General features: G+C 34.5%; 1 protein-coding gene across 1 annotated transcript; it reads left to right on the plus strand.

Annotated features, from left to right (window-relative positions):
• The first annotated feature begins 1,696 nt into the window (after positions 1–1,696).
• Positions 1,697–27,002, plus strand: LOC123661453 (nose resistant to fluoxetine protein 6-like). The gene is made up of 13 exons (XM_045596409.1): positions 1,697–1,784; positions 9,962–10,098; positions 14,778–14,927; positions 17,076–17,232; positions 17,849–17,966; positions 18,580–18,667; positions 19,786–19,952; positions 20,955–21,140; positions 21,535–21,714; positions 22,397–22,547; positions 25,198–25,381; positions 25,842–25,984; positions 26,805–27,002. The coding sequence occupies exons 1-13, from the start codon at positions 1,697–1,699 to the stop codon at positions 27,000–27,002; spliced, it is 1,947 nt and encodes a 648-aa protein (XP_045452365.1).
• Positions 27,003–27,122: the final 120 nt, after the last annotated feature.

Below are 27,122 nucleotides of genomic sequence, written 5' to 3' on the forward strand. Positions count from 1 at the left end.
TGCGGTGGAAAGCGTTATCTTTTCTTTATTTTATACAACTAGGTATGGTTGTGGCCGTAGTCAACGCCTGCAAGGAGCATCACGGGCGCGTTGCCGTCCCTACCCCGACATTACCCAGGAACTCTGGCTACATCACTCACCACGGGAACACAACACTACTTGAGACCATTGTTATTTGACCGTGATCTTGATATCTGCCATACGAGCTACGACTACCACAATTAGTCATATCATTGTAACAGTGATTTAAATGTTTGACTTAAATTGTTATACATTTACTAGCTGACCCTGCAAACGTTGTTTTGCCATATATGTTATTAACCCCCCTAATCCCTCCCCCTTATAACTTCGGGGTGTGAAAAATAGATGTTGTTCGATTCTCAGACCTACCCAATATGCACACAAAATTTTATGAGAATCGATCGGTATAGCCGTTTCGGAGGAGTTTAACTACAAACACCGCGACACGAGAATTTTATATATTAGATTGTACTATTGCATCATTAAATAAATAAACTAAAAAAAATGTCATAAAAAATACCTTAGTCAACAATTAGTTTTTTTTTTTTTTAATTATTGTGTTATTTTACCACTTGCACTGATTTTTAACAAACAGTTTGTTTAATATCATAACTGTCCCAGTAAACTGATACTTTTAAGTTTTTTTTTTTTTTTTGTTTGTTAGACTGACATTCATAATTATATCAGTACAAAATTATATAAACGACAAAGATGCGCGCGCTTATTTACGCGGTCTTTGATGCAGAACATATGAACGAATTTATAATGATTAAGTAATGTAATTATTTCGTTTTTAACAAGTACCTAATTGTTGAGTTTTTTTTTTCAATTCTTTTCAGCAGAATCAACATTCTAAATCTATATTAACTAATATAATATAAATATAGAAGAATTGATTTTTTTTTTATTCTATGAAGGTGCCAAGCAAGCTTACAGTTCAACTGATGACTCTAGGATCATTGCAAGTGCATTGCTGACACCAATCCGTTACCCTTCATCGGAGCTCTGGCTACCCTACTCATCAGACTAACACAACCCTACATGAAAGCAGTATTATTTAGCTTATCGATAAGTAAATATTTTCATTTTACTTCACCAAAACATTGATTTAAATTTTTTTTTGTTGGAATTTCATAAATAATAAATTTGAAGAGGTCCTAAATCATTTTAATCACAATTTTTTTCCATGATTTTTCCACATATATATATTTGTGTTACATGTGAGCGAATATTAGTATTAAACACTATATATTTATGTAATGTTATGTTGGTCTGTTGGAGGACGGGGAGCTTGGGCAACGCTTTCGTAATACGCGTTGATCGTGTTAAGTTCAGTCCGTTACGACTTGCGCGCACGCAACGGCGTAGCGATATTATAAAATATAATTAATTAATAAATAAAAAATTGTTACATATTCCGGAATTGAGAGAAAAACATTGGTGATAGTTTTATAAAATATAAAATAAATATTTCATCATAATTATTTTCAACAATCTTAAGCTTACGACAACGTAAAAAGACAATAATTTTTTTATGATTAATAAAAAATAATTCACATATTTAAAAAAAGAATCATTTGACTTTAACATTATTTTTATATTTATTTTAAAGGCTATTAAGAGTATATATAAATTGTTAAAAATATCCAATACCAAGTGATAGAGTGCAGTCACAATGTATTGTCATAAAACTTTACTGAATTTGTGTTTCGTGATGGCGGCAGTCTTACCAGGATCTTTCGGTTACTTCATGAAGATGAATGGTAAGTTATGTATATTTTACATATAAAATAGAAAACTCAACACACTTAATGACCCCCTAGTAATCGACAACAGAGTCGTGAGTTCATAATCACGTCCGGAGACAAGTGCTCAGACTACGACAAACAACTGCATGGACTATCAAGTAGTTTGCTAGAGAACAGAACCCGCAACAACCAACGCAATAGCCATTGCTATGACCGCTGTGTCAACACGTCTTATTATTTAGTTTATCGTAATGTAAAATGAAACAAATATAACAATAGTCGATTCAAGTGTAAATAAAAATTATGTGGTGTCATGGAACACCAGGTAGGAACGAAGTTCCTTCGGATAGAATACAAGCAACACTATTTGAAAAAAAATGTTGAAGTTTATATATATTTCGAAGTTCTTGATTTTTATCCGACTTCTAAGAAAGGAGGAGGTTCTCAATTCGACTGTATTTTTTTTAACCGACTTCCAAAAAAGAAAGAGGTTCTCAATTCGACTGTATTTTTTATGTATGTTACATCAGAACTTTTGACCGTGTGGACCGATTTCGACAATTTTTTTTTAATCGAAAGGTGGTGTGTGTCGATTGGTCCCATTTAAATTTATTTGAGATCTAACAACTACCTTTCGAGTTATATCTAATAATGCGTTTTTACTTGACGCTTTTTTCGTCGACCTACGTTGTATTATACCGCATAACTTTCTACTGGATGTACCGATTTTGATAATTCTTTTTTTGTTAGAAAGTAGATATCTCTAGTTTAGTACCATGATAAGGAAACCAGGATCTGATGATGGTATTCCAGAGAAATCGAGGGAAACTCTTAAAAATCCGCAATAACTTTTTACTGGATGTACCGATTTTGATAATTCTTTTTTTTGTTGGAAAGAAGATCTCCCTAGTTTAGTACCATGATAAGGAAACCAGGATCTGATGATGGGATCCCAGAGAAATCGAGGGAAACTCTTGAAAATCCGCAATAACTTTTTACCGGCTCTACCGATTTTAATAATTTTTATTTTAATCGAAAGCTGATGTTTGTCATGTGGTCACATATAAAATTTATTGAGATCTGATAACTAATTTTTGAGTAATCTTTGATAACGCGTAGTTACTTGACTATTTTTTCGTCGATCTACGTTTATTACTCGTCGATGTAATTGAAGTCGGTTTTTTTTAGTTTGCGAGAAAACACAATTATTTAATGTATGTTACATCAGAACTTTTGACCAGGTGGACCGATTTCGACAAATTTTTTTTAATCGAAAGGTGGTGTGTGTCAATTGGTCCCATTTAAATTTATTTGAGATCTAACAACTATTTTTCGAGTTATATCTAATAATGCGTTTTTACTACACGCTTTTTTCGTCGATCTACGTTGTATTATACCGCATAACTTTCTACTGGAGGTACCGATTTTGATATTTTTTTTTGTTGGAAAGGGGATATCCCTAGTTTAGTACCATGATAAGAAAACCAGGATCTGATGATGGGATCCCAGAGAAATCGAGGGAAACTCTCGAAAATCCGCAATAACTTTTTACTGGGTGTATCGATTTTGATAATTTTTAATTTAATCGAAAGCTGATGTTTATCATGTGGTCACATATAAATTTTATCGAGATCTGATAACTACTTTTTGAGTACTGTTTGATAACGCGTAGTTACTTGACTATTTTTTCGTCGATTTTCGTTGTATTACTCTTCTTGTTGATTGGTTTTTAATTAAGTACATAAAAGTATTTAGGAAATTTAGTATTTTAGAAAATAACAAATACCGTAAAATAAAATAAATCAAACAAAATAATAATAATAATGATAATTCAAACTATAAGGTCAAATAAAAAAACATGTGTCTTTGTTTATTTTTGACGACAGTATAAAATTATATAAAAAATTTTAAAAAAAAGTTTATTATAGTAATATTTTAGTTGTACAAACGTCATATTATACAGTCGTGTGACTGGTATTACGTCACTTCCGTTATATATTTTCGTACGGTTTTAGTATCAAATTTTTTTCAGTTGGGTCGCCCAGCCAAATGTCAAGCCTGCCGTAAGGAACTTCGTTCCAAAATCTAAACCGTTATGATGCAATGAATACCTGTTGTTTTTACTAAACGCAAAACCGTACGTAATAAATGTAATAATTTATCTATTTTTGTCTTCTGGGTAGGGCAGTAGAGTATTTTGCAAAAAAAACTATAGATTTTTTAAACTGTTTACTTTACGGCATTTATAATATTCGGTAATCCAATATACTATTCATTGCAAGTTGCATAACAACACTGCTCTTAAATAGTGTAGTATTCTTGTGGCGAGTTAGAAGATCAGAGCTCCCGGGGAGGGTCGGTGATAGTCTGCAACGCGATTGCGATGCTTTTGGTGTTGCAGGCGTCTATAGGCTGCGGTAAACGCTTACCATCAGGTTGTCCCTACGTTCTTTTGCCGACGAGGTCGTATAAAAAAATGAAAAGAACTTGATAACAGAAATAAAAAAAAAATATTTACTTTGGTGAAATCGATACCTTATTAAATTGTAATATGATTGAGTGACGATTACTTGTATAGCTTAATATCATATTTTTATATTAGTACTAGCTGACTCGGCAAACGTCGTCTTGCCGCTAAACGCTATTTAAAAATGGGGGTTGGTGGTAGAAGGGTGCAAATTTAGGGTTCTATGTATTTTTCTACGCCAAATCATAATAAAATAAAGAATAAATAATTTATCTAAAAATTAAAAAAAAATTAGGGGCGGACTACCCTTAACGTTTAGGGGGATAAAAAATAGATGTTGTTCGATTCTCAGACCTAACCAATATGCACCCAAAATTTCATGAGAATCGGTCAAGCCGTTTCGGAAGAGTTTAACTACAAACACCGCGACACGAGAATTTTATATATTAGATATAATATCGTGTATACTTTAGTATTATTACTTTAGAAACACTGCTAATTGTTTTTGCTCCACTGCTTATCACATAAATTGTATCTATTTTTTTTCTGTAATTAAATAGATAATGAAGTAAAGTTGAAAAGGTTGTGAAGTAAAAGATTTTTCTCCACTACATTTCTCAAAACACTGTTATTATGTATATTTTCATATTGGATAATTATTTTAACTATGAACAATACTTAAAATATACTTATGTTTAAAAAATGCTTAATACCAAAATATAAGTAAAAATTGTGATTTATCTATATTACTAATAATGTAGCCTCCAACTTCTTTCTTAGTAAATCATATATAACCTTGCTCCACTAAATATTGGTTCTCTGGGAACTTTAGCTGATAATTTTTAAAGAGCTTGAAGAGGTACGTTCCATTTGCGAGAAATTTTTAGTAAGCATTTTTTTACACACAAACTTCACCAGATGTTATTTCTATAGTATAATTGCGTTTTCTTGCAAACGAAAATAAAAAATCGACTTCAGTTACATCGACAATTCATACAACGCTGGTAGACGAAAAAATAGTCGAGTAAATACGCGTTATCAACCATTTTTTAAAAAGTAGTCATCAGATCTCAATCAAATTTAAATGGGACCACATGACAACCACCACCTTTCGATGAAAAAAAGAATCACCGAATTCGGTCTACGCAGTCAAAACTTCTGAGGTACCATACTTAAATAATTGTGTTTGCTCGCAAACGAAAAAAAACCGACTTCAATTACATCGACGAGTATTACAATGTAGATCGACGAAAAAATAGTCAAGTAACTACGCGTTATCAAAGATTACTCAAAAAGTAGTTATCAGATCTCAATAAATTTTATATGTGACCACATGACAAACATCAGCTTTCGATTAAAATAAAAATTATTAAAATCGGTAGAGCCGGTAAAAAGTTATTGCGGATTTTCGAGAGTTTCCCTCGATTTCTCTGGGATCCCATCATCAGATCCTGGTTTTTTTATCATGGTACCAAACTAGGGATATCCCCTTTCCAACAAAAAAAAAATTATCAAAATCGGTACATCCAGTAGAAAGTTATGCGGTATAATACAACGTAGGTCGACGAAAAAAGCGTCAAGTAAAAACGCATTATTAGATATAACTCGAAAAGTAGTTGTTAGATCTCAAATAAATTTAAATGGGACCAATCGACACACACCACCTTTCGATAAAAAAAATTGTTGAAATTGGTCCACTCAGTTAAAAGTTCTGATGTAACATACTTAAAAAAAAAATACAGTCGAATTGAGAACCTCCTACTTTTTTGGAAGTTGGTTAAAAACTAAAACCCAATTAAGGAACCTCATCTATTTTGTAAGTTAGTTAAAAATGTGTCCATCTACTAATTATTGTTGATAGCAACATTTTTATGCACTTTATCACTCAAAATTTACGTTAAACTATTCATACACAGCATAAATAGCTTGGATTAATACAGTAAACAAATATTGTAATAGAAAGGGAATCACATTCAGAACTAAAACAAAATCCGTACAATATTGGCACAAGTGCTTATGTATGTGGTGTCTGTGGGGTCACCAGAACGTCCAGCTATCATTCAGCCTATCCTAATAACCTCACACTTACTTGTTACTCACTCATATAATTTCCGTAAAAGATATACTTAGATTTGAAAGATTAATATATGAATTAGATGTGAATAATACAATTTAATATACAGATGAATTTAATTGATGAAATGAACGATATTACACTATAAAGATATGCGAATGAAATAATTGTACATAACTTAGTCATGTCATCGTTTGCATTAAACCCGCATCCGCAAATCCGCATCAATTCCTGCAGATACAGACGCCAATGCAGATGTTTAAATTAATGCGAGTGACCCCTATTTGGGGATGCAGATGCGGATATTCGCAACATCTCCTCCTCTCTCTCTCCTGTATCGTAATCATATATCATAACGGGTAATCGGGCATATAAATATTCAATTAGTTTTGGAGAAGATGTTACATGTTGTCGATACGATATATATCAGAATATCATGAACAGTGAGATATTGTTAATCCTAATAAAATGCTTCGTATGAGCTCTCATCTCCTGTATCGTAACATCATCAATATTTCATCGTTATTGGACTTATGATTGAGAGAGGTTTCAAGGGGAATTTTAAGCTATAACTAAAAAAATTATTCCTACTTTTAATTGTTAAGTTAAAGCGGTTAAAATCGTGGGGCAAAGCTAATTTCTTACATGTCTACTATCACGATTGCAAGGACGAATAAAAAAACAAAGTTTCTTGATATAATTTAAATCATTTTGACCCACTTACGTGCAGTAGAGAGTCGACGACCTTACTAGTAAAATGTCAAATTAAATAACAAGTTCTCATTTATCAAAACCCGAATAATTGGATTGAATTGAAAAAAAATAATTAGCTATTTGTTAAAGTAGTTGATTAAAAGATTTTAACTAACGATTACTTAGTATTAAGTTAGTTGTTTATTCCTAAACATTGATCGGCTTATATCACATTTTTAAAATATTACTTCATTTCATTTTACATTTATACATTTTGCACCATTAACATAGGTATTTTGATTGCATAAATATTTCAAGAACTTTTTACTTCATTGTAGCATGATTGTAGCACAGAATAATGACGAGATGAATGAATGACTAGGTAAGCACGGGGCGTTCTGTAAATATAAAATACCATATTGTCAAATACGCTGGAGAAAACGTTAAGCTTTCGGTCCCGGTTGTCATCATAAATACCTGATTGCGATCGTTATTCATAGTAGAGAATATATCCGCTAACTCGCAGTGGAGCAGCGTGGTAGATTGAGCTCCAATTCTTCTCACAAAAATACATTAAATCAATTTGAAAAAAAAACTCGCATATATACTCTTTTGTTTAATGTTCAAACTTATAATTTAAATTATTTATGGTAAAATTTCGACCATGAGGCGACTACTAGTATTTTGACAGCCTAAACGTTATTAACTGGCAATATTTTACTAATTACCTAATTATAATCTTACAATAACATGCACGCGAAATTTTATGATTCATTTAGCAATTAAAATGACTGTCAATAATTTTTTTTTAATTCTTTATTTTTTTTAGGGACTTTTGTCTACACAGATATGCCAGCCCCATCATACCCTAATTCTCACTATGTCTAAGAAATGGAGAAAGAATCATTGATGATGTAAGATCATATTAACTAACATACACATACATAATATATATGTCAATCATAACATACATATGTCAATAATATAAAATAGGCGATTGTAAAAATAATTCCATCAACACATAATCTATATTGCATATTATTTTGTATTACATAGATATTATTTACATATTATTTTGTCAATCACATGAAGCCAGAGGTAAAATCAAAACTACTATATCTGAAATAATAGGTAAGTTTTCCTTGACCAGCATTTACATTGTAGCGTGATGTCAATCTTAGACAATAACAGATCTGAATGGAATAATAATTCTAGTCAAAAGATTTAAAGGTAAAACTTGTAAAATATCTATGTCTGTAAAATATAATTTTAGCGCAAGAGCTTAATACTTTTATTGAAGTAAATTTAATTTTGGCTTCTATATGGTATATATAGAAACAGTACTAGTACATATGTACAGTACATATATATGTATATTTGTATTCTGTACAAATTTGTAGTATAACAATAGTAGTTAATAGTATATATAATAGTAGTTAATAGTAATAGTAGTAATAGTTCTATATAGTAAGTATGTTTGTATTGAACTATAGATAACATAGACTCTTGAATATATCCGCTAACCCGTATTGGAGCAGCGTGATGGATTAAGCTCTGATCCTTCTCCTACACAGGGAAAGAGGCCTATGCCCAGGAGTGGGATATTACAGGCTGCAGCGTTATGTAGACATTATCCTGTCAATAATGAACACAAGAAAATATTCCATTAAGTGCAGTTGTTTGGAAATCCTGCAAATACATACATTTGGCGATTTATTATATATCAACTAACCCGACTAGAAAAAAGATCCGGCAAGCTCTATCAGGACCAGGTCTGGTCCAGACAAGGATATTGCTACATCAGCTATCTGCCTGTGAAAATCCCACTAAAATCGGTGCATCTGTTTCATAGATTAGCTGGAACAAACAGACAGACAGACAGAGAGACAAAAATAATAAAAAAATGTTATTTTGGTAAATGTACCGTGTATACCTAGGTACATATGAATTTAGTAAAAAGTGGTCATTTTAATATTACAAACAGACACTTCAATAACCATTTTTGAATATCTTTGAATATAATATCAAAAATTGACCGTTCCAGCGGGGATCGAACCTGTGTCTCCGATTGACCGTGTCGGCGCTCTAGCCAACTATGCTATGGAACGATGTACCCGCTAGATCGAAATTTTTGATATGATGATTTTATTTTCGGTTTAAGCGAACCGTGGCGCCGTCTATAGTGGGTTCTTTACAGAAACCCGTAACTATTCAAAGTTTCATATTACAATGAAAATCTTTGACAGGAGACGAAACCATGCTATTTTTAATATGTACGATTTTATTTTGTGTTACCCACACATTAGGAATTCTAAACATTTTTGAATATCGAAACACTTCAATTTTATTTATTTGTATAGATAATGTTGAAGCAAATAGATATCGTAATACCAATGCACGTAATAATGAAGTAGGTAAATAATGTCTTTGAAGAGAGTAAAACTGACGAACGATATCAACATATTTAAGTCATTTTACAATCTAAAGGTTTACAAACAAGCTCACATTATAGCATTGACACAAATGCATACATTAGATTATACGAAAATTTTCCGTACAAATTTTAATAATTTTTAATAAGATGAAAAAAATAAGCGTATCACATAAAGGCTTCAGTAGAACTTTCTCTTGTGTCTTGGTCCAGAAGTGTTTACACCGCAGCAACCGCTACACCAGCTTTTTTTTAAGAATAAAGGTTTGTTTTAATTTCGCCGCGCTTTTTTTTCTAAATAAATGCCATCTGTTGAGCAAAAGACTAACTACCAAAGCTTACACATTCTGGAATTTGTTTTATTAGATGAGATTGCCGAAATCATGTGAACTCTAAAGACACGTTGGCAGTCATTTAACCAAAATAAATTTAAGTTTTTCTTTTTTTACTCAATCAGAACTTGTTCGGCCTGTTACTTATACCTTCATATATTAGTGTAGACAGAGTCCGTTATTATTTTGTTACAGATTCTACATATCTTGAGATACCGCCGCTTTTTCACTTGGACGAGTGGGCGCTGTGTCAGCGACCGAAGGACGTCTACTGCATGGTGGATGCAGCTCTAACTTCACCCAAGCCGTCACCCTTGTTGGACTTCCTAAAGGTAAATAAATATTCCAATTTTAATGCTTTATACAATTTTTGACATAAAACTTTCTCACACTTAAGCCTATCACTGTCCACTGCTGGACATAGGCTTCCCCAAGTTCGCTAATAATGAATTTTCCAAATAAATGCACGGAGTTAAAAAAGGGTAATTGGTTTCAATTCAATTCGATTCGGTACCAATCTAATCAGAGTTTCAAACCAAAGAGAATTGGCAACTTTGTACCCTACTTTTTTATCTCTTAGTCTTAGGTATAAATTTTCTTACTATTATAGCAACTAATAACTGAACTTTATTATCGATAAATGCCAATCGATGCAGCTGCTAAGCTGGCAAACGTGAAACAGGCTAACTGTCGAACACATAAAGTTTAAATAGTCATTAATTTTGCTGAAATTATCTTTCAATTCTTTACTTTATATTTATACCTACTTTTATTTTAAAAAATTTAAAAAACTTAAAAAAAAAGATATATTAGAGTCTTAATAATCATTTATTAAGAACATTCTAGATTCTTCTAGATATTACAAAAATTTGAAACAAGGGTTAGTTACATTTGAAAAATTTTCTTAGAAAGCTTTTAAAAATGATAATGGAACTCAGTAAAATCATGCTTTAGTTGTGGCTTGCCGAAAGGAATAATGGTTTGTTATTCTACTAGCGACCTCTATCCGTCCTCTTTTTTACGCGATAAGTAATCACCAACATATCATATACTAAAACCTTCTCCGAAACACGCTGCATCTTATGGTATAATATTATTACGATCGGTTCAATAGTTTTAGCAGTATAAACGAACAAACAAAAACGGCTCTCGCTCACGTTAGTATAGATTATACAGATTACTTTTTAAATTAGACTAAGGTAAATAAAACATATTTGAATTCTGTACTGATTAGTTTAAGATCTACAGCAGTATATGATGACAGTGTAAAGTGCTTGACCGGTGCAAGTAGGCGAAGGTCATCCACTTGTTTGTAAATCGAGCGGATTTCTGTGATGCTATAGATTTAGAAAGGGGGGGGGGGGGTTATATTATAATTTTATTACAACTATTCCATTATGTAATTTATATTTCAATAAAATATGAATACAATTTTTTATTGTAATATTTGCTTTATATAAGATTGGTGGGTGTAGTGGTCACATTTGGCTGCTCCGCTAACGGTTACGGAAATTATGTTTACGACAGCCGGAATACTTAAAATAATCAAGGGTTTAAAAATACTTTATTAAAATTAATTAACAATCTGATTAGACTTATTCTAATGAGACATACTGATCGATGTTTGTATCAGATATTGGATGATAAACTTATTAAACACTAGTGACCCGTCCCGCCTCCGCACCGATATAAAAGCTATCAGTGTTCCTCTACTATAATATGCCTGAATTATACATATAAAATTTGCTTTGGAATCACTCTACTAGATCGTTCAATAAGTCCCGAGACTAACCTGGAAATGGCGCATATATTAAAAACTCTTTTGATTTTTAAAAAGTACTGGCTATCAATACAAGAATATGTGTCAAATTTTTAAAAATGGAACAATAAAATTATTGATTTTGAAACATTTAAGTGACGCTACGGTTCTAATTTCGATACAATGGAAAAAAAACGAGTTTCGCGTGTTGATAAAACATTGTTTTTTAATGGGAAAAAATACCGTTGAAGCACAGCAAGGGCTTATAAAATCTTATGCAGGATCAGCTCCCTCTAAAGCAACCATTTGTCGGTGGTATACCGACTTCAAACGCGGTCGCATGGACACCAATGATGGGGAACGCTCAGGTCGTCGAAATGAAGCAGTGACTGAACAAAATATTAACCAAGTCCTCAAAATCGTATTGGAAGATCGGAAGGTAAAAGTGCGAGAGATAGCCGAGATAGTGAAGATTTCAGCTGGTAGTGTTTTCACTATTTTACATAAAAATTTGGCCATGAAAAAGCTTTTTTCTAAGTGGGTGCCGCGTTTGCTTACAACTAATCAAAAGGAACAACGTATCAATGATTCAGAGCGATGTTTGGCGCTGATGAATCATAATAAAAAGGATTTTTTACGTCGGTATGTAACAATGGATGAAACCTGGATTTTTGACCATTTCACTCCGGAATCCAATCGGCAGGCAGCGGAGTGGAGAGCGGCTGGTGAAAGCCGCCCGAAGCGTCCAAAGACTCAGAAATCGGCCGGTAAGGTTATGGCGTCTATATTTTGGGATGCGCATGGAATACTTTTCATCGACTACCTTGAAAAGGGGCAAAATATAAATAGTGACTATTACATGTGCTTATTGGAGCGATTGAAGTACGAAATTGCGGATAAACGGCCTCACATGAACAAAAAGAAAGTGGTGTTTCAGCAGGACAACGCGCCTTGTCACAAGTCCGTGAGAACGATGGCCAAAATTAACGAATTGGGCTTCGAATTGCTTCCTCATCCCCCTTATTCGCCAGACTTGGCCCCCAGCGATTACTGGCTGTTTGCAGACCTCAAAAAAATGCTTCAGGGTAAGAAATTTGACTCAAATAGTGAAGTTATCGCAGCAACGGAGGCTTATTTTGAAGCCAAAGACAAATCGTTCTACACACATGGGATAGAAAAGTTAGAAAAGCGTTGGTGGGACTGTATCGCTCTTGGAGGAGACTATGTTGATGAATAAAAATTAATTTTATAAAAAAGACCTTTTTTTAGTACTTAGTCTCGGGACTTATTGAACCACGTGTTATTTACCAAAGAAAAACGCATCAAAATCCGTTGCGTTGTTTTAAAGATCTAAGCATACAGACAACGGGAAGCGACTTTGTTTTAATGATGATAATTATTAAAGAAAAAATAAAAAAGCTAATATAAAATTAATATTGAGGTCCCACGAAAGTAACTGGTATAACCTGTAGAATAAGCAAGTTGAAGTGGAAGTATGCTGGTCACTGTGTCGCAGGACCGATAGCCTCTGGGGCAGACGTGTCCTGGAGTGAAGACCGCGTGTGGACATCCCACATTGAAAACGTGGTGTGGGACGTCTTCCAACCCGCTGGACCGACGATCTACGTAAGATTGCCGGCGGGGGCTGAATGAGGATTCCGGACCTTGATTTTCGGCACTAGCTTGGGAAGCCCTGAGTCCAGCAGTGGACTGCGATAGGAAGTAGTAACGAATACTCGTGGCGGTGCGCGGCGTTAGCACTTCCTTTGGTTGCGATAACGTTATCTAAGAATATTTAGGTAAAATTGGCCGTTAAAATCTATTCGTAACTTATGTACAGGATAATTTTTATTTTCGAAAAAGTGCAAGGAGTCCGTAGTGATCAAATTTCACGCGACGTATTTTATGTGCGGTCCCGTACAAGTAATTAGGTCGACATTCTGTTAAGGAACAATGCGTACCGGATTTGATGCAGTAACGACAGTTGCCAGCCATTGTACTGACATCTATAGTCTGGCTGACGAAAGATCTGAAAAAGGGTTCGAAGGGAAGTTCCGAATCGTAGGTAGCTTTACTTTTACAAAAATAATAATTTATTTATAAAGTTTAAATTTGTAAAATGACGATCCAAAGAAGAAACGTAAAATTATCTACAACAAACAATTTACAACTGTGATTCGTTATCATAAGAATATGATCTGTTCACTCACTCACTCACTCACTTTAGCCTATCGCAGTCCACTGCTAGACATAGGTCTCCACAAATTCGCGCCAAAAATGGCGTGAACTCATGTGTGTTGCCCATAGTCACCACGCTGGGCAGGCGGGTTGGTGACCGCAATATGATTTGATATTTTAGCTTTATTACCATTCATCACATTCTTTTCACTTCGAGTACGAGAACATAAGCTCGGTGTTTGTGTCTACTAATTATAGCTAAAGAATTTTCTAAATTAACATTTGTGTAAATTAACATTAATCAGTAAATACTTAGATCAAATATATTACTGAGAATTATATTTGTGGTTCAATATTTACTTAAATATTAGCGAAATAATTTAGTTTATTTCATTTTTCTTTCTTTAGTTTTTTTTTTATAAATTGGAATTATTTATTATTAGCAAATAAAAATACATTTATTTATTCACTATTTTAGGTTACTAAAATGCAAAATTATTGTATTTGATTTTTTGTTAAATGACCAAAAATTTTTATCTATAAAGTTACTAAAGAAACTAAACAGCGATATTTTAAGATATTTAAAGCTTGATGTTGTAAAAAGCGACCTTCAATGTGTCGAATATTACGATTTTAATCTCTGCGATAAACGATCTCTCCTTGGAATGCTATACACCATTCATCTTGATATAAGTAAAGAAATATTTCATAACAGATTAGATTTTGAATTATATTTCAATTTAAATTTGTACATACAATAATTTCTAACTACTATTTATCTAAATACTTGTATAAAATTTGTGTATGTGTGCATGGGTGGTGAGTGGGTCTCCCCACCGCACGTCGGAGATGACGTTAAGCTGTCGGTCCCGATTGTTATCATAGACACCTGATTACAATCGTTACTCATAGAAGGGAATATAACCGCTAACAATGGAGCGACGTAGTGGATTAAGCTCTGACCCATCCTACACGGACAAAGTGGAAGCCCCGCAGTGGAATGTTTAAGTCTGAATCATTTATTATGTGGGTGTATAGTATATATATTCAATTTAAAGTTTTTGATGTTTTCAGGAATACTCCTCAAACACCCAAAAGCATTATAATCGTACGCTGGTCCACCGTGGTGTCTGCATCAGCAAATGTGGAGCCGAAGGTCCGGAGACCTGGCGTGGTGCTGCGGAGCGCTGCCTCAATAGTAACTTGGCGCAGTATGAACTGGAGGTAAGCTGTTATTAGCTGTACTTAGTTTTTCATAATAATATTCGAATATGTATATGGTATATGGCTTTGTAGGGTTTTTGTCTGAATTTAAACATTATTATCATTAATATCATGTAACATTGTATCCGCCAGCCCGCTATAGAGCAGGGTGGTGAATTAAGCTCTGATCCTTCTCCTACATGGAGAAAGGATATTACAGCATGAATCGTGATTGAAACACTGTTATGTTATATCGATGGAACCTTTGTAGATATAGAGCAAAAAATGTGCTACAACGTATTATAAATGCTAAAAATCCTTCTCCAACATGGAAAAAGAGGCCTATGCCCAGCAGTGGGAAGTTAAAGGCTATAAATCTCCCTGAACTTCCCGGAAAAGGGGATGCCTGCACGATTGCGTTCATCAGAAAAATGTGAAAAAAAAAACCAAGAGCTTACACTATTTACCTACATCCGTCTCGGTTACTTTCTGGAGGTCAAACCAGCCATTGTTAAAAGCCGGAGGGAAACTCTCAGTAACCTTTTAAAATTTAAAGTCATATACAAATACTGACTTTCCGAATAACCAAAGTTAGAAATCTGAACTCATTTTACAATAATTATTTTATCCTCAATTACCCAATTTCTTTTTAAAAATACAACCAATCAATGGGTAGAATTAATAAGTACCTACATTAAGTCAGCAATGTTTTTGAATCCATCTTTTTACTGTATATTGAGGTAGGTCACAACAGCCTGTTTATGCCCGACTGTATGTAGGTACCTCAACCTTACTGTAGATCACAGCTAAATAATACTACTTTCAAGCAGTGTTGTGTTCCTGTGGTAAGGTGACCAGAACTCCTGGGGGGTCATTGTGGTAGGTTCGGCAACGCATTTGCAATGCTTACCATCAGGCGAGCCCACGCAGTATATCTTTGGTTTGTTGGTGGGCCCTACACTTGTTTACCGACCTAGTTGTATAAAAAAAAATCTTAACTTCCAATCCAGCTTAGCAAGAATCTTTGATACGCCGATGTGAAATAAATATTGATTTCTGCTGATATGATTATAACAAAATACATTAGCAATTTAGATATTTTATTATCGCTTCAGCCTGTAATATTCCACTACTGGGCATAGGCCTCTTTCCCCATGTAGATGAAGGATCAGAGCTTAATCCACCACGCTGTTCCAATGCGGGTTGGCGGATATATTCCCTACTACTACTATGAGTAACAATCGCTATCAGATGTACTTGATAACAACCGGGACCGACAGCTTAACGTGCTCTCCGAGGTACGGTGGGGAGACCCACAAGGACTGCACAAGATATTTTATTACAAGACAAGATATTTTATTAATTTCTTAGATTTTTAAACATAGGAGTTTCTTTGAAAAGTAAAGTTTTTCCGACGTCTTAGGGTAATTTTTAGTAATTTAATTTGTAGTGTTCTACTGAGTTCCAGTTTTTATAACGCTGGTGTTACGATATGCAAATATTTAAATTGTAATTCGTTTCGAAGTATTTTACGACAATAATGTTCCGCAAACAGTAGTACGTGACCGCTGTATCACGGGTCATAGTAAAGTTCGAGGACTTTTAAAGTTATGATTTTAACATATTTCAAGCATATAAATTCTTTATGTAATAGTTTTAACTTTAGTTCATTTGATTTTGAATGATATTATCAGTTTTACTAAACTATGGAATGCTCTACCCCTATTACCTGATACAGGATTTTAGGTCTATGTTTGTTTTAATGTATTTTGGGATATTTTTAACATAACTTCCGAAATATGCAGATTTAGTCACAAGCTAACAAACTGATAACGACGAAACGGTTTTCACAAGTTTTACAGTACTTGTTCGAATTTTATTCTACGATAGTATCGATCACCATTTTGTATTCACGACCGTTGCTTTCGAATTGTGATAACAAGACGTTCTTTTCTGTAAATATGTGAGCTAAATGAAAGTCCGAAAAGTGTTTGAATTGGATTCCATGCAATTTTCAGTCGTGCTAATCTTAATCACTGATGGTAACTTTTAGAGACAAATGAAAACTACAATGAAAAAATAATAATAACTTCACAAAACTAACTACCAGATTAAAATATTTAAAGTAGCAGTACGATCGATCATAATCGATAAAAATGTCTGTTTCAGGCTGAAATTCTGGCCGTACAGTTTTGTAATACACCTGAGACGGTGTATACGCATCCTTCTACCGGTGCTTTTAACATCGTAACATTGTCTCTTCTTACGATCACGATTTTGGCAACAGTGATACATATTTTTGGTGGACGTTGTACTGGATTTTCAGGTAACCATTTAGTTTACATAAATATTAATACGTGAAGAGAAAACTTTGTACCCTTTTTTACGAAATTCGCGCGTACGGAGGAGTATGAAATTTTGCACGTATATTTTGCAGTATAGTCTTTGACAATAGAACCTTGAAAAAGAATAATTTAAACTAGCTGTGCTCGCGACTTCGTCCGCGTGGAATTTAACAAAAAAGTTGTTATAAGTTCGCAGAGTTATAAAATAAATAAATTTCTAAAATAAACGTAGTCTAAGTTACTCCTTATTACATCAGCTATCTGCCAGCGAAAGTCCCGTGAAAATCGGTCCAGCCGTTTCAGATATTAGCCGGAATAAACAGACAGACATAAAATGTTATTTGTATTGTTAGTTATTTGTATCCGTATTTGTTCAGTTATTTGTATCCGTGATCCATATGCATTTAGTAAAAAACGGTTATTTTAATATTACAAATAGACAATCCAATTTTATTTATTTGTATATACATATAGATTAGTTATGGTCGAATTTTGACCTCTGGGCGACCACTAGTTAACATAATAAGTAGAAATTATACTTTAATTACGTAATCGATAGGTTTGCCAGTATTTATATGTAAATGTCTTTTTTTGCAGAAAACAAATTCATACAAGCTTTTTCGTTAAAACGTAACTGGCAAATTTTGAAGCGAATCAAATCTGAGAAAGAATTAGACGACCGAACGAAGGATCTCCTCTGCCTTGAAGGAATCAGGTATCTGTCATAATTACATGTATATGTTACCGGAAATGTATGAAATCTAGGAATTGTATAGAAATCCTAGGAAATATATATAATTCTGAAGCTATTTAGGAAATGTATAAAATATTGTTACAAAAAACTATTTAATACATAAATGTCCTAGGAAAGACGCACAATTCCTAGGAATTGTATACAATGACGGATTACATACATTTCCGGTAACATATACATACTTTTGTTGCACACTAATACTAACTACATACTTTTCTTAAGGCATTGATTTCAAGACATGTGATTAAATTTAAAATATATTAATAATAAAATTAAATGTATTGACAGTGCTTAAAAAGAAGAGACTGACTATTGTGTTTGTTGAATCTTCTCACCAGAATCTATATGTTGAATACGATGGTAGCTTCAAACTAACTAGCAGTGGGACTATGGGATATTACAGGGTGAATGATATAATCAATCAAAACTTCTCCGAAATAGTTTACATTTTAATGTTTAACTTTTTGGACATGTAACAAATATTACTAAACAAAATCTTAGAATTCAGACAAAGGTCTAGAATCCACATGTTAGGACAATGCTTACGTATTCAAAACTTTATGTATTGTTTTAGATTCGTGGGAACGCTTGGCGTCATCTTCACGCACACGTCCATCACATATGTGTACTCATATATCGACAATCCGGAATATATAGAACATGTAAGTATATTTATATATATAACTAGGTCGGCAAACAAGCGTACGGCTCACCTGATGGTAAGCGATTACCGTAGCTTATAGACGCCTGCAACACTAGAAGAATCGCAAGCGCGTTGCCGACCCTATTCCCAATTCCCCCAGAAACTCTTGTCACCTTACTCACCAACAGGAACATAACACGGCTTAAAAGCAGTATTATTTAGCTGTGGTCTTCTGTAAGGTCGAAGTATTATCCCAGTCGGGCTGCTCCATATTTTGAGCAGGAAATTTCCTGCTGTGCTCTACGTCAGGTAAAAGTATCTTAAGCATTATTTTCATTCATAAATATTTGTATTTTTCAGTTTTATAGATGTTTGTCGTGATCTGTATAATTGTGTTTATATTGAATATGTTTCCACATGGTATAAGGCTTCATCAAAATGGAGGGTCTGAGTACCAAGCGTTTATTTAAACATTAAGTAATTTAAGAGCAAATTTAACCATGTACTCATATATCGACAGTCGAAATCTGACACAATCTTCTAATATGGCCTAGCTAGCCCGTTGGCGCAGTTTGTATTGACCCTGCTTTCTACTCCAGGGGTTGTGGGTTCGATTCCCACCCCGAGTCTGGGTATACTATATATATTTATATATGTATTATTTATAAGTATGTTTATCGAAAAAAATATATATATAGCTATACTAGTCGGCTGTTACCTATAACACAAGCATTAAGTTGCTTACTTTAGGAATAGACGACCGTGTGTGTATTGTGTAGATATTTATTTATTTATTTATTATTTATATGAATATCGATAACTTATCCCAAGGTAAATCTAATGTGACACTAAATTATCCAACTCAACAAGTGTGACCCATGCAGTACTTTCGAGTGGTAAATAGTTATGCGCGTAGATGGCGCGGTACCACCACCGCTCCGTGCAGCCCTCCGCCTCGATCTCGACGAGAAAATTTAAGTGTAATTTCTCATATATCGACAATCCAGAATATACAGAACAAACGAGTATCTTAAATCGTTTTTTTCAATAATATTAATGTCGGTCGACAACTATCAATCCTTGCAAATATACAAATTTTTGCATTTTTTGTACTTCTAGTTGTATTTTTTTTTTTAGATGTTTGACCAGCTTAGTGCGAAGGTGGCTTTCAATACTCCGCTGTGGATGCAGGTCTTCTTCTCAATCTCCGGCTTCCTCACAACATATTTATGTCTGATATATTCCGAAACGAGAAAATTGTCTATCTTGAAATGTATACTGTCGTTCATACACCGATACATAAGGTAATTATGAAAAAGAAGATAACTCTTTGTAAAAATTTATTCTTTGTAAAAATTAACTCTTTGTAATAATATCTACATCTCATAAATCTGAAAATCTTTTGAAAAGAAATGCTTTTCGAAATTCACGTGACATTTATTATGAAAAGGTTTGGTTAAGAACAAAATCAATTTATTGACATTGTTTTTGCTGTTTTTATGTTACCTTGTTTGTCCTTTAACCGACTTAAAAAAAGGAGAAGGTTACTTAATTCGACCGTATACATATTACTAGATATTGCCCGCGACTTTGTCCGCGTTCAATAGTTACTTGAAAAAAAAAACGTTTAAACATTATTTATTAGTGCTCCATTCCTATTGATCTTAGCATGATAATATATAGCCCTCCTCGATAAATGGGCTCTCTAACACTGAAAGAATTTTTCATTCCTGAGATAAGCGCGTTCAAACTAACAAACAAACAAACTCTTCAGCTTTATAATATTAGTATAGATTTTTTTATGTATGTCCGAGGATAACTTCGTCGCTTATGAACCGATTTTGATAATTCTTTTTTTGTTGGAAAGGAGATATCCCAAGGGTAGTACCATTATAAAGAAACCAGGGTCTGATGATGGCATTCCAGAGAAATTGAGGGAAACCCTCGAAAATCATAGTGACGACTAGTGCGTTTGTTAATTTTTGTCGTCTACCTACGTTGTATTACTTGTCGATGTAATTGAAGTCGGTTTTTTTTCGTTTGCGAGCAAACAAAATTATCATAAAAGTAAATTTACCTCCGATTCGATGTAGATTCTGCAGAGAAGTCATTCATGTTTGATAACAAACACAATTATCAATAAGCAATTATGAAGCAAATCTATATAAATAAAGAGGAATCATTGAAATGTATGTAAGAGCATCGCGCTTCAGCCTGTAATATCCAACAGCTGGGCTTACATCTTGTCGATGTAATTGAAGTCGGTTTTTTTTGTTTGCGAGCAAACACAATTATTATTCTTCTAGATTAACGCCAGTAGCATTATACGCTCTATGGTTCACCATGACGTGGTACCCACGGCTGGGGGAGGGCCCGCAGTGGGCCTGGCTCATCCAGCGCGAGGCGGAGGACTGCACGGAGCGGTGGTGGTACCACGCCATCTATGTGCATAACTACCTACCACTTGGGAAGTACTGCATGGGACATACTTGGTGAGTTTTTTCGTCTTATGCCATGCTGGCATTATTTTGGCATAAATGTTGGTAATATGGAACAATTAAATGTACCTGGTGTAGATGGTATTTTTAAACTATCTTAAGAAGAACTAGGAATATTTATATGTCATTGTAGTCTTATAATATTATTGTTGTGGTATGGAGCAGTTATAAACAAATTTGAAACATATTGACGTAGACACAGCGACACACACACAACACACAGATTATTACAGAAGATCACAGGCAAATTATAGTGATCTCAACTAGTTGCATTTCTGTGGTGAGTAAGGTAACTGGAGCTCCTGGGGAGGGTCGTATTATTTTAAACATTACTTTAGCCTTTTTGTCATTTCATTGCGATTGGTATATTATACGTTGTTTTTTTCAGGTATTTGGCAGTAGACATGCAGTTGCATGTTCTGGGTCTAGTGTTACTGTTCATATTCTTGAAATGTAGGAGCACAGTGAAGCCGATTATATCCGTGCTCCTCATTGGTTCAACCATAGCTACCGGCTTAGTCGTTCATTTCTACAATTTGACACCAATAATTACTTCACAGGCACCTGAGTAAGTCAATATTGAATAATTTAATTCTGTACCAAGAATATTACTCATATGTACGTGTTACGATTTTTATAGCGATAAAATTTACCTTTCGTTCGAAATTTAATTTACGGAAACGATTAAATTTTCATGAAGTTCCTCCATCGTGGTCGATCACACAACCTAAGCGTGACTCATAGTTACTATTGGTAGACATGATCAAATATCAAGCTCTTCCTATTAATGTGAAGAAAACTGTTTTTTTTTTTTAAATATATTCGGCCTAATTGTCTTTTGCGACAGCGATATTCCAGTTTCACTTCAAGCGTTCTTCCTAAGACAACTCGCTTCAGCCTGTTATATTCCTCTGCTAGGCATAGGCCTCTTTCCCCGTGTAGGAGAGCGATCAGAACTTAATCCACCACATTGCTCCAATGCGGGTTGGCGGACATATTCTCTACTATGAGTAACGATCGCTATCAGGTGCACATGATATCAACCGGGACTGATGGCTTAACGTGCTCTCCGACGCACGGAGGGGAGACCCACAAGGACTGCACAAACACCCAGACCACGGCAAACATCTGTATGGTCAATACAAATATTTGTCATGTGTGGGGATCAAACCCGCTAAAAAAAACTGGTGTTAAAAAAATCATTTTTATTTTACTTGTATGTCAACCATTATTACTGTTTGTTATTTTAGAGTCGTCAACACCATGTTCAAGGGCTCCCGTATCCTAACGATCTTGTACCTGCCGCTCTGGATGAACCTCTCCGGGTACCTGCTTGGTATCGCCACTGCCTTCATCTACTACCATCATCGTACCAACGGTTACAAGCTCAGCGAAGCTAAGGTAGTAAACGTTTTTTATAATTACTTTTATAGCAAAAATAATCTCAAATGTGGTCGTCCATTTGTAGTTTTGTAAGGAATCACTCCATACATCCATGATAAGACAAAAACAAATCCATTTTGTTATAAGTATACAAAGATTTAATTAGTTTTAATACTAGCATGTACAAGGTGTATATAAATAAATGAGGCACTTAACACATAACCTAATAGGCTCATGTGTCCCGTAGCTATCCCCGTGAAAAAACACCGATACAATGTTAAGTTCCATTAGGGATCCTAATAGATCTATCTGGATCGAAAAATGCCCAAATAAAAATTGTATTTAAACGTATCAAATTTAAATAAAGAATTTGGAATCCCTGTTTAAAAAACACAATAGTTCACAATAACTTCCCGTCAATTATTTGGATCTATCTGGAACTTTCAGCAGGGATTACTTTTCATTAGGTGAGTATGGCATCCCTACGTTTCTCAATAAGTTAAATAAAGCTACCCAACTTTCACTTCTGTAATGTCACTTGTATCCGTGTCACGAATTTCACTTACTCCATGAAATAAAAACAATAAAAATAACTTAATTCAAATAGGCTTCAAAACCACGTTCGAATCATCACTTTCAAATCAAAATTTTAATTACGGTTAATAGAGAAGCTACTATAGATTCGGAATGTAGATTCTGTAGTGAAGAATCGATAAGAAAATTCGTAGATACTCATTAAAAAAAAAAAAACAACAAGTGTGAGACCACACGACTGAAGTAAAACTTCTTTAGTTGCCCCTACAGTAATACGGAGAGTAACTCTCTCTCTATCTCTCTCTTCTTTTTTCACAAAATGCTATTGGTGTATTTGGTGACCTATCAAAGGCATTTGATTGCGTGGACCACGGGATCTTATTAAGTAAACTTCAGTATTACGGCGTTAATGGTAAAGCTCTTAATCTAATTGCTTCAAATCTATCTAATAGAATTCAACACGTATCAATAAACGGAACGAAGTCTTCTGGATCTGTGCTAAAAAGGGCGTTCCACAGGGGTCGATTCTAAATCCATTTCTTTTTTTAATATATATAAATGATCTGCCATTTTATGTTAAATATATTTGTGATATAGTGCTATTTGCAGATGACACTTCTCTAATATTTAAAGTTGATAGGAAAAAAGTAAATTATGATGACGTGAACGCTTCTTTGTCGCAAATTCAAGATTGGTTTAAAATAAACAACTTGGTTTTGAACACCAGAAAAACCAAGTGCGTTGTGTTACCTAATGTTAAGCATCCAAATTATAATTTTATAATAAATAACGAGAGGCTTATTGTCAATGATACTACAGTTTTCTTAGGGATACATTTGGACTCAAAACTTCAGTGGGATTCCAGTGCATTCGCAGTTAGAAAAGTACGACAACTAACCGACGTTGCAACTGTACGCTTAATATATTTTAGCTATTTCCATTGTGTTATGTCTTACGGCCTGTTACTGTGGGGTAATGCTGCAGATATTGAGACTATATTTATCTTGCAAAAAAGTGCTATTCGCGGTATTTACGATCTTGGAGCTCGAGTCTCCTTTACGGGATGTTTTCCAAAAGGTAGCCATATAAACAATTGCGGCGCAGTATATTTATAACAATATTATGTATATTCACCAAAATATTCATTGTTTTGAAATAAATAGTAATAATCGCACTGTAAACACGAGAAGGAATAACAAAATTGTAACTCCAAGTTTCCGACTGCGCAAAGTAAACGTTTCCTTTCTGGGTAATGGTATTCGCATGTACAATAAAATACCACAAACGATTTTGGAATTGTCTCAACATAAATTTAAAGGTTTTTATTTAAAAAAAATTAATAGATAAAGCTTATTACTCGGTGCAGGATTACATAGTTGATAAAGATGAGTGGACTTAGTGACGCTGTATTTTATGCAACATGTTTCTAATTTTGTACTAAAACACAATTTATATATTATTTTTCAAAAGAGTAACTGCGGATTTTCTTGCCGATTCTTCTCTGCAGAATCTACATTCCGAATCGGCGGTAGCTTTACTTCTACAAATATAATAATTGATTTTTAAAGTTTTAATTTTTAAAATGACGATTCCAAAGTGCTCTTGGAGCCCATTTGAATAAAGCTGTTTTTGATTTTGATTTTCTCTCCCTCTTTCTCTCTCTCTTTCTATTTTCACTAACTTATATCTCCTTCTTAAATTCGGTTCGCTTCGCCCGATCACACTTTTCGTATTGCTCTCATCAGGCATTCACAAGCTTATTCCCGAAGAAGAAAGTTGTATTTTGATATGTTTTATTTTTGTGTTACCCACACATTAGGAAATACTAAACATTTTTTAATATCATATCAAAAATCGACCGTTCCAGCGGGGATCGAACCCGCATCTCCGACTGATCGTGTCGGTGCTCTAGCCAATTAAGCTATGGAACGATGTACCCGCTACATTGAAACTTTTGATACGATGATTTTATATTCGGTTTAAGCGACCGTGGCGCCGCCTATAGTGAGTTCTTTGCAGAAACCCGTAACTATTCAAAGTTTCATATTACCATGAAAATCTTTGACAGGAGACGACACCATGCTATTTTTAGTTTGTACGATTAAGTGTGTAGTATAATGTGATCCATGGGCAGTGGTTCCGGCTGGCGGCCCACGCGGGCCTGCCGCTGGCGGGCGCGGTGTCGCTGGCGGGCGCGCTGTTCCTGGCGCAGCGCGCGCCGCCGCGCGCCGCCGCCGCGGCCTACGGCGCGCTCGACCGCGGCCTCATCGCGCTCGGCTTCTGCGTCTTCCTGCTGGGCTGCCTCAGCGGGTGCCGCTGTGAGTGTCGTGTGTCGTGTAGTCACTAGCTATGATACGTTGTTGATATTTATTAGTATTTTGTTTTATGTTGCTGGGTATTTTTTGTGTTGTATACGCTTATATATACGTGAGATTATTTTCTAAGTGTACATATTAATGGTGTATCTTTTTATTAGTAAATAAATAAATTAATTAACTCATTAGATATTTTATATCTTTTGAGAGTGTAGAAAGTGAAAGTATTTTATGGTATTAGTGAGACTTAAAGATATTTTCAACTAGCAAGTTGAAAAAAATTGATCAATTTTTTTGTGTTGTAAAGTTCTTATAGATATTTTGGTCCAATTTTAAAAGGTACATCTCCCATTATTTTTGTATTTATTTGTATATAATATCAGCTTTGAATTAATCTCCAAGGCTTTGCGTATCCAAGAACAACTTTGGAAGATTTCTCTAAATAAATAAATTATCTCTACAGCAATTCTACGCGACGCCCTCCTCTGGCGCGGGTTCCAGGTGATCGGTCGCCTGACCTACTCCGTGTTTATCGTCCACTTCATCATCATGAGGATGATCGTCGCCTGCAACACGCAGATCGGACACGTGTCCGGTTATTCTATGGTAACTTCTTCACCTGTATTGTTTTAATTAATTTGTTTCATTTAACACATATAAGAGATCTGATATGAAAGATTGTTGCTTTCGAAATTATAAATTTAATTTCGTAGTTCGTAGAAACAGAATATTCGAACAATATTTTAAACTAACTGCTGCGTGGTTATGACATTAAGAATATAGCCACCCCCTCTCTTCCCGTGGGTGTCATAAGAGGTGACTAAGGGATAACACAGTTCCACTACCACCTTGGAACTTAAAAAGCCGACCGATGACGGGATAACCATCAAATTGCTGGCTTTGAAATACACAGGCCGAAGACGGGCAGCAGCGTCTTCGGTGTGACAAAGCCAGGCCTGCGGTCACCAACCCGCCTGCCCAGCGTGGTGACTATGGGCAAAACACACGAGTTCACGCCATTTTTGGCGCGAACTTGTGGAGGCCTATGTCCAGCAGTGGACTGTAATAAGCTGAAATGATGATGATCATGATTTTAAACTATATTTCTTCTCACTTGATTCGTAGTTTGCTTCACCCAACTGTGTGTTTTATGGAATTAAAACGATTTAAATTAGAGCAAAAGATTTTGTAGGTACTTTTTGAGAATTTGTAGGTAAAAAGTATTTGTATAGTTATCAAATCTGTAAATGTCTATACATTTTGAAGCTTAATTTTTTTATTATCTATATGCCTAAAATTATTTAAAAATTAACATTACACCAAACTTGACATTTATAACATTTTAGTTATGAATGAAAGGGATATAATGCTAAGAAACTTAATGAAAAGTACTAAATTAAGATAATAAATTTCGTTTTTGTTTCAGATATGCCTATTAGTGGTTGGCATTGTTCTATCATACATTGTCGCTGTACCAATATATCTCTTTGTAGAGATGCCATCAATTCAGCTGTGGAGGGCACTGACTCGTTCTGATAGCAAGAATGATAGCACCGACCGAGAATCACCGATCAAAATTGATATTGTAACGAGTAGAAATAATACCGAACAAAGTATAGTTTAAGTGACATTGAATGAGGATGAACTATAAGTGTAAGGAAGAGAAGATAAGGAGAACATCATCGAAGTACCTGTGTTTAAGTTTTATTGTATCGTTCTAAAAGTTAATGCCATTCATTTATTT

The sequence above is a fragment of the Melitaea cinxia genome, chromosome 17, assembly GCF_905220565.1.
Source record: "Melitaea cinxia chromosome 17, ilMelCinx1.1, whole genome shotgun sequence".
Lineage (NCBI taxonomy): Eukaryota > Metazoa > Arthropoda > Insecta > Lepidoptera > Nymphalidae > Melitaea > Melitaea cinxia.

What these genes read in the sequence shown, in the direction of transcription:
- LOC123661453 (XM_045596409.1), top strand. Translation starts at nt 1,697, where the DNA reads ATGTATTGTCATAAAACTTTACTGAATTTGTGTTTCGTGATGGCGGCA. An exon ending in TTACTTCATGAAGATGAATG is followed by an intron (nt 1,785 to 9,961) that starts GTAAGTTATGTA and finishes ATTTTGTTACAG; the next exon opens with ATTCTACATATCTTGAGATA. An exon ending in TTCATACACCGATACATAAG is followed by an intron (nt 19,953 to 20,954) that starts GTAATTATGAAA and finishes TTATTCTTCTAG; the next exon opens with ATTAACGCCAGTAGCATTAT.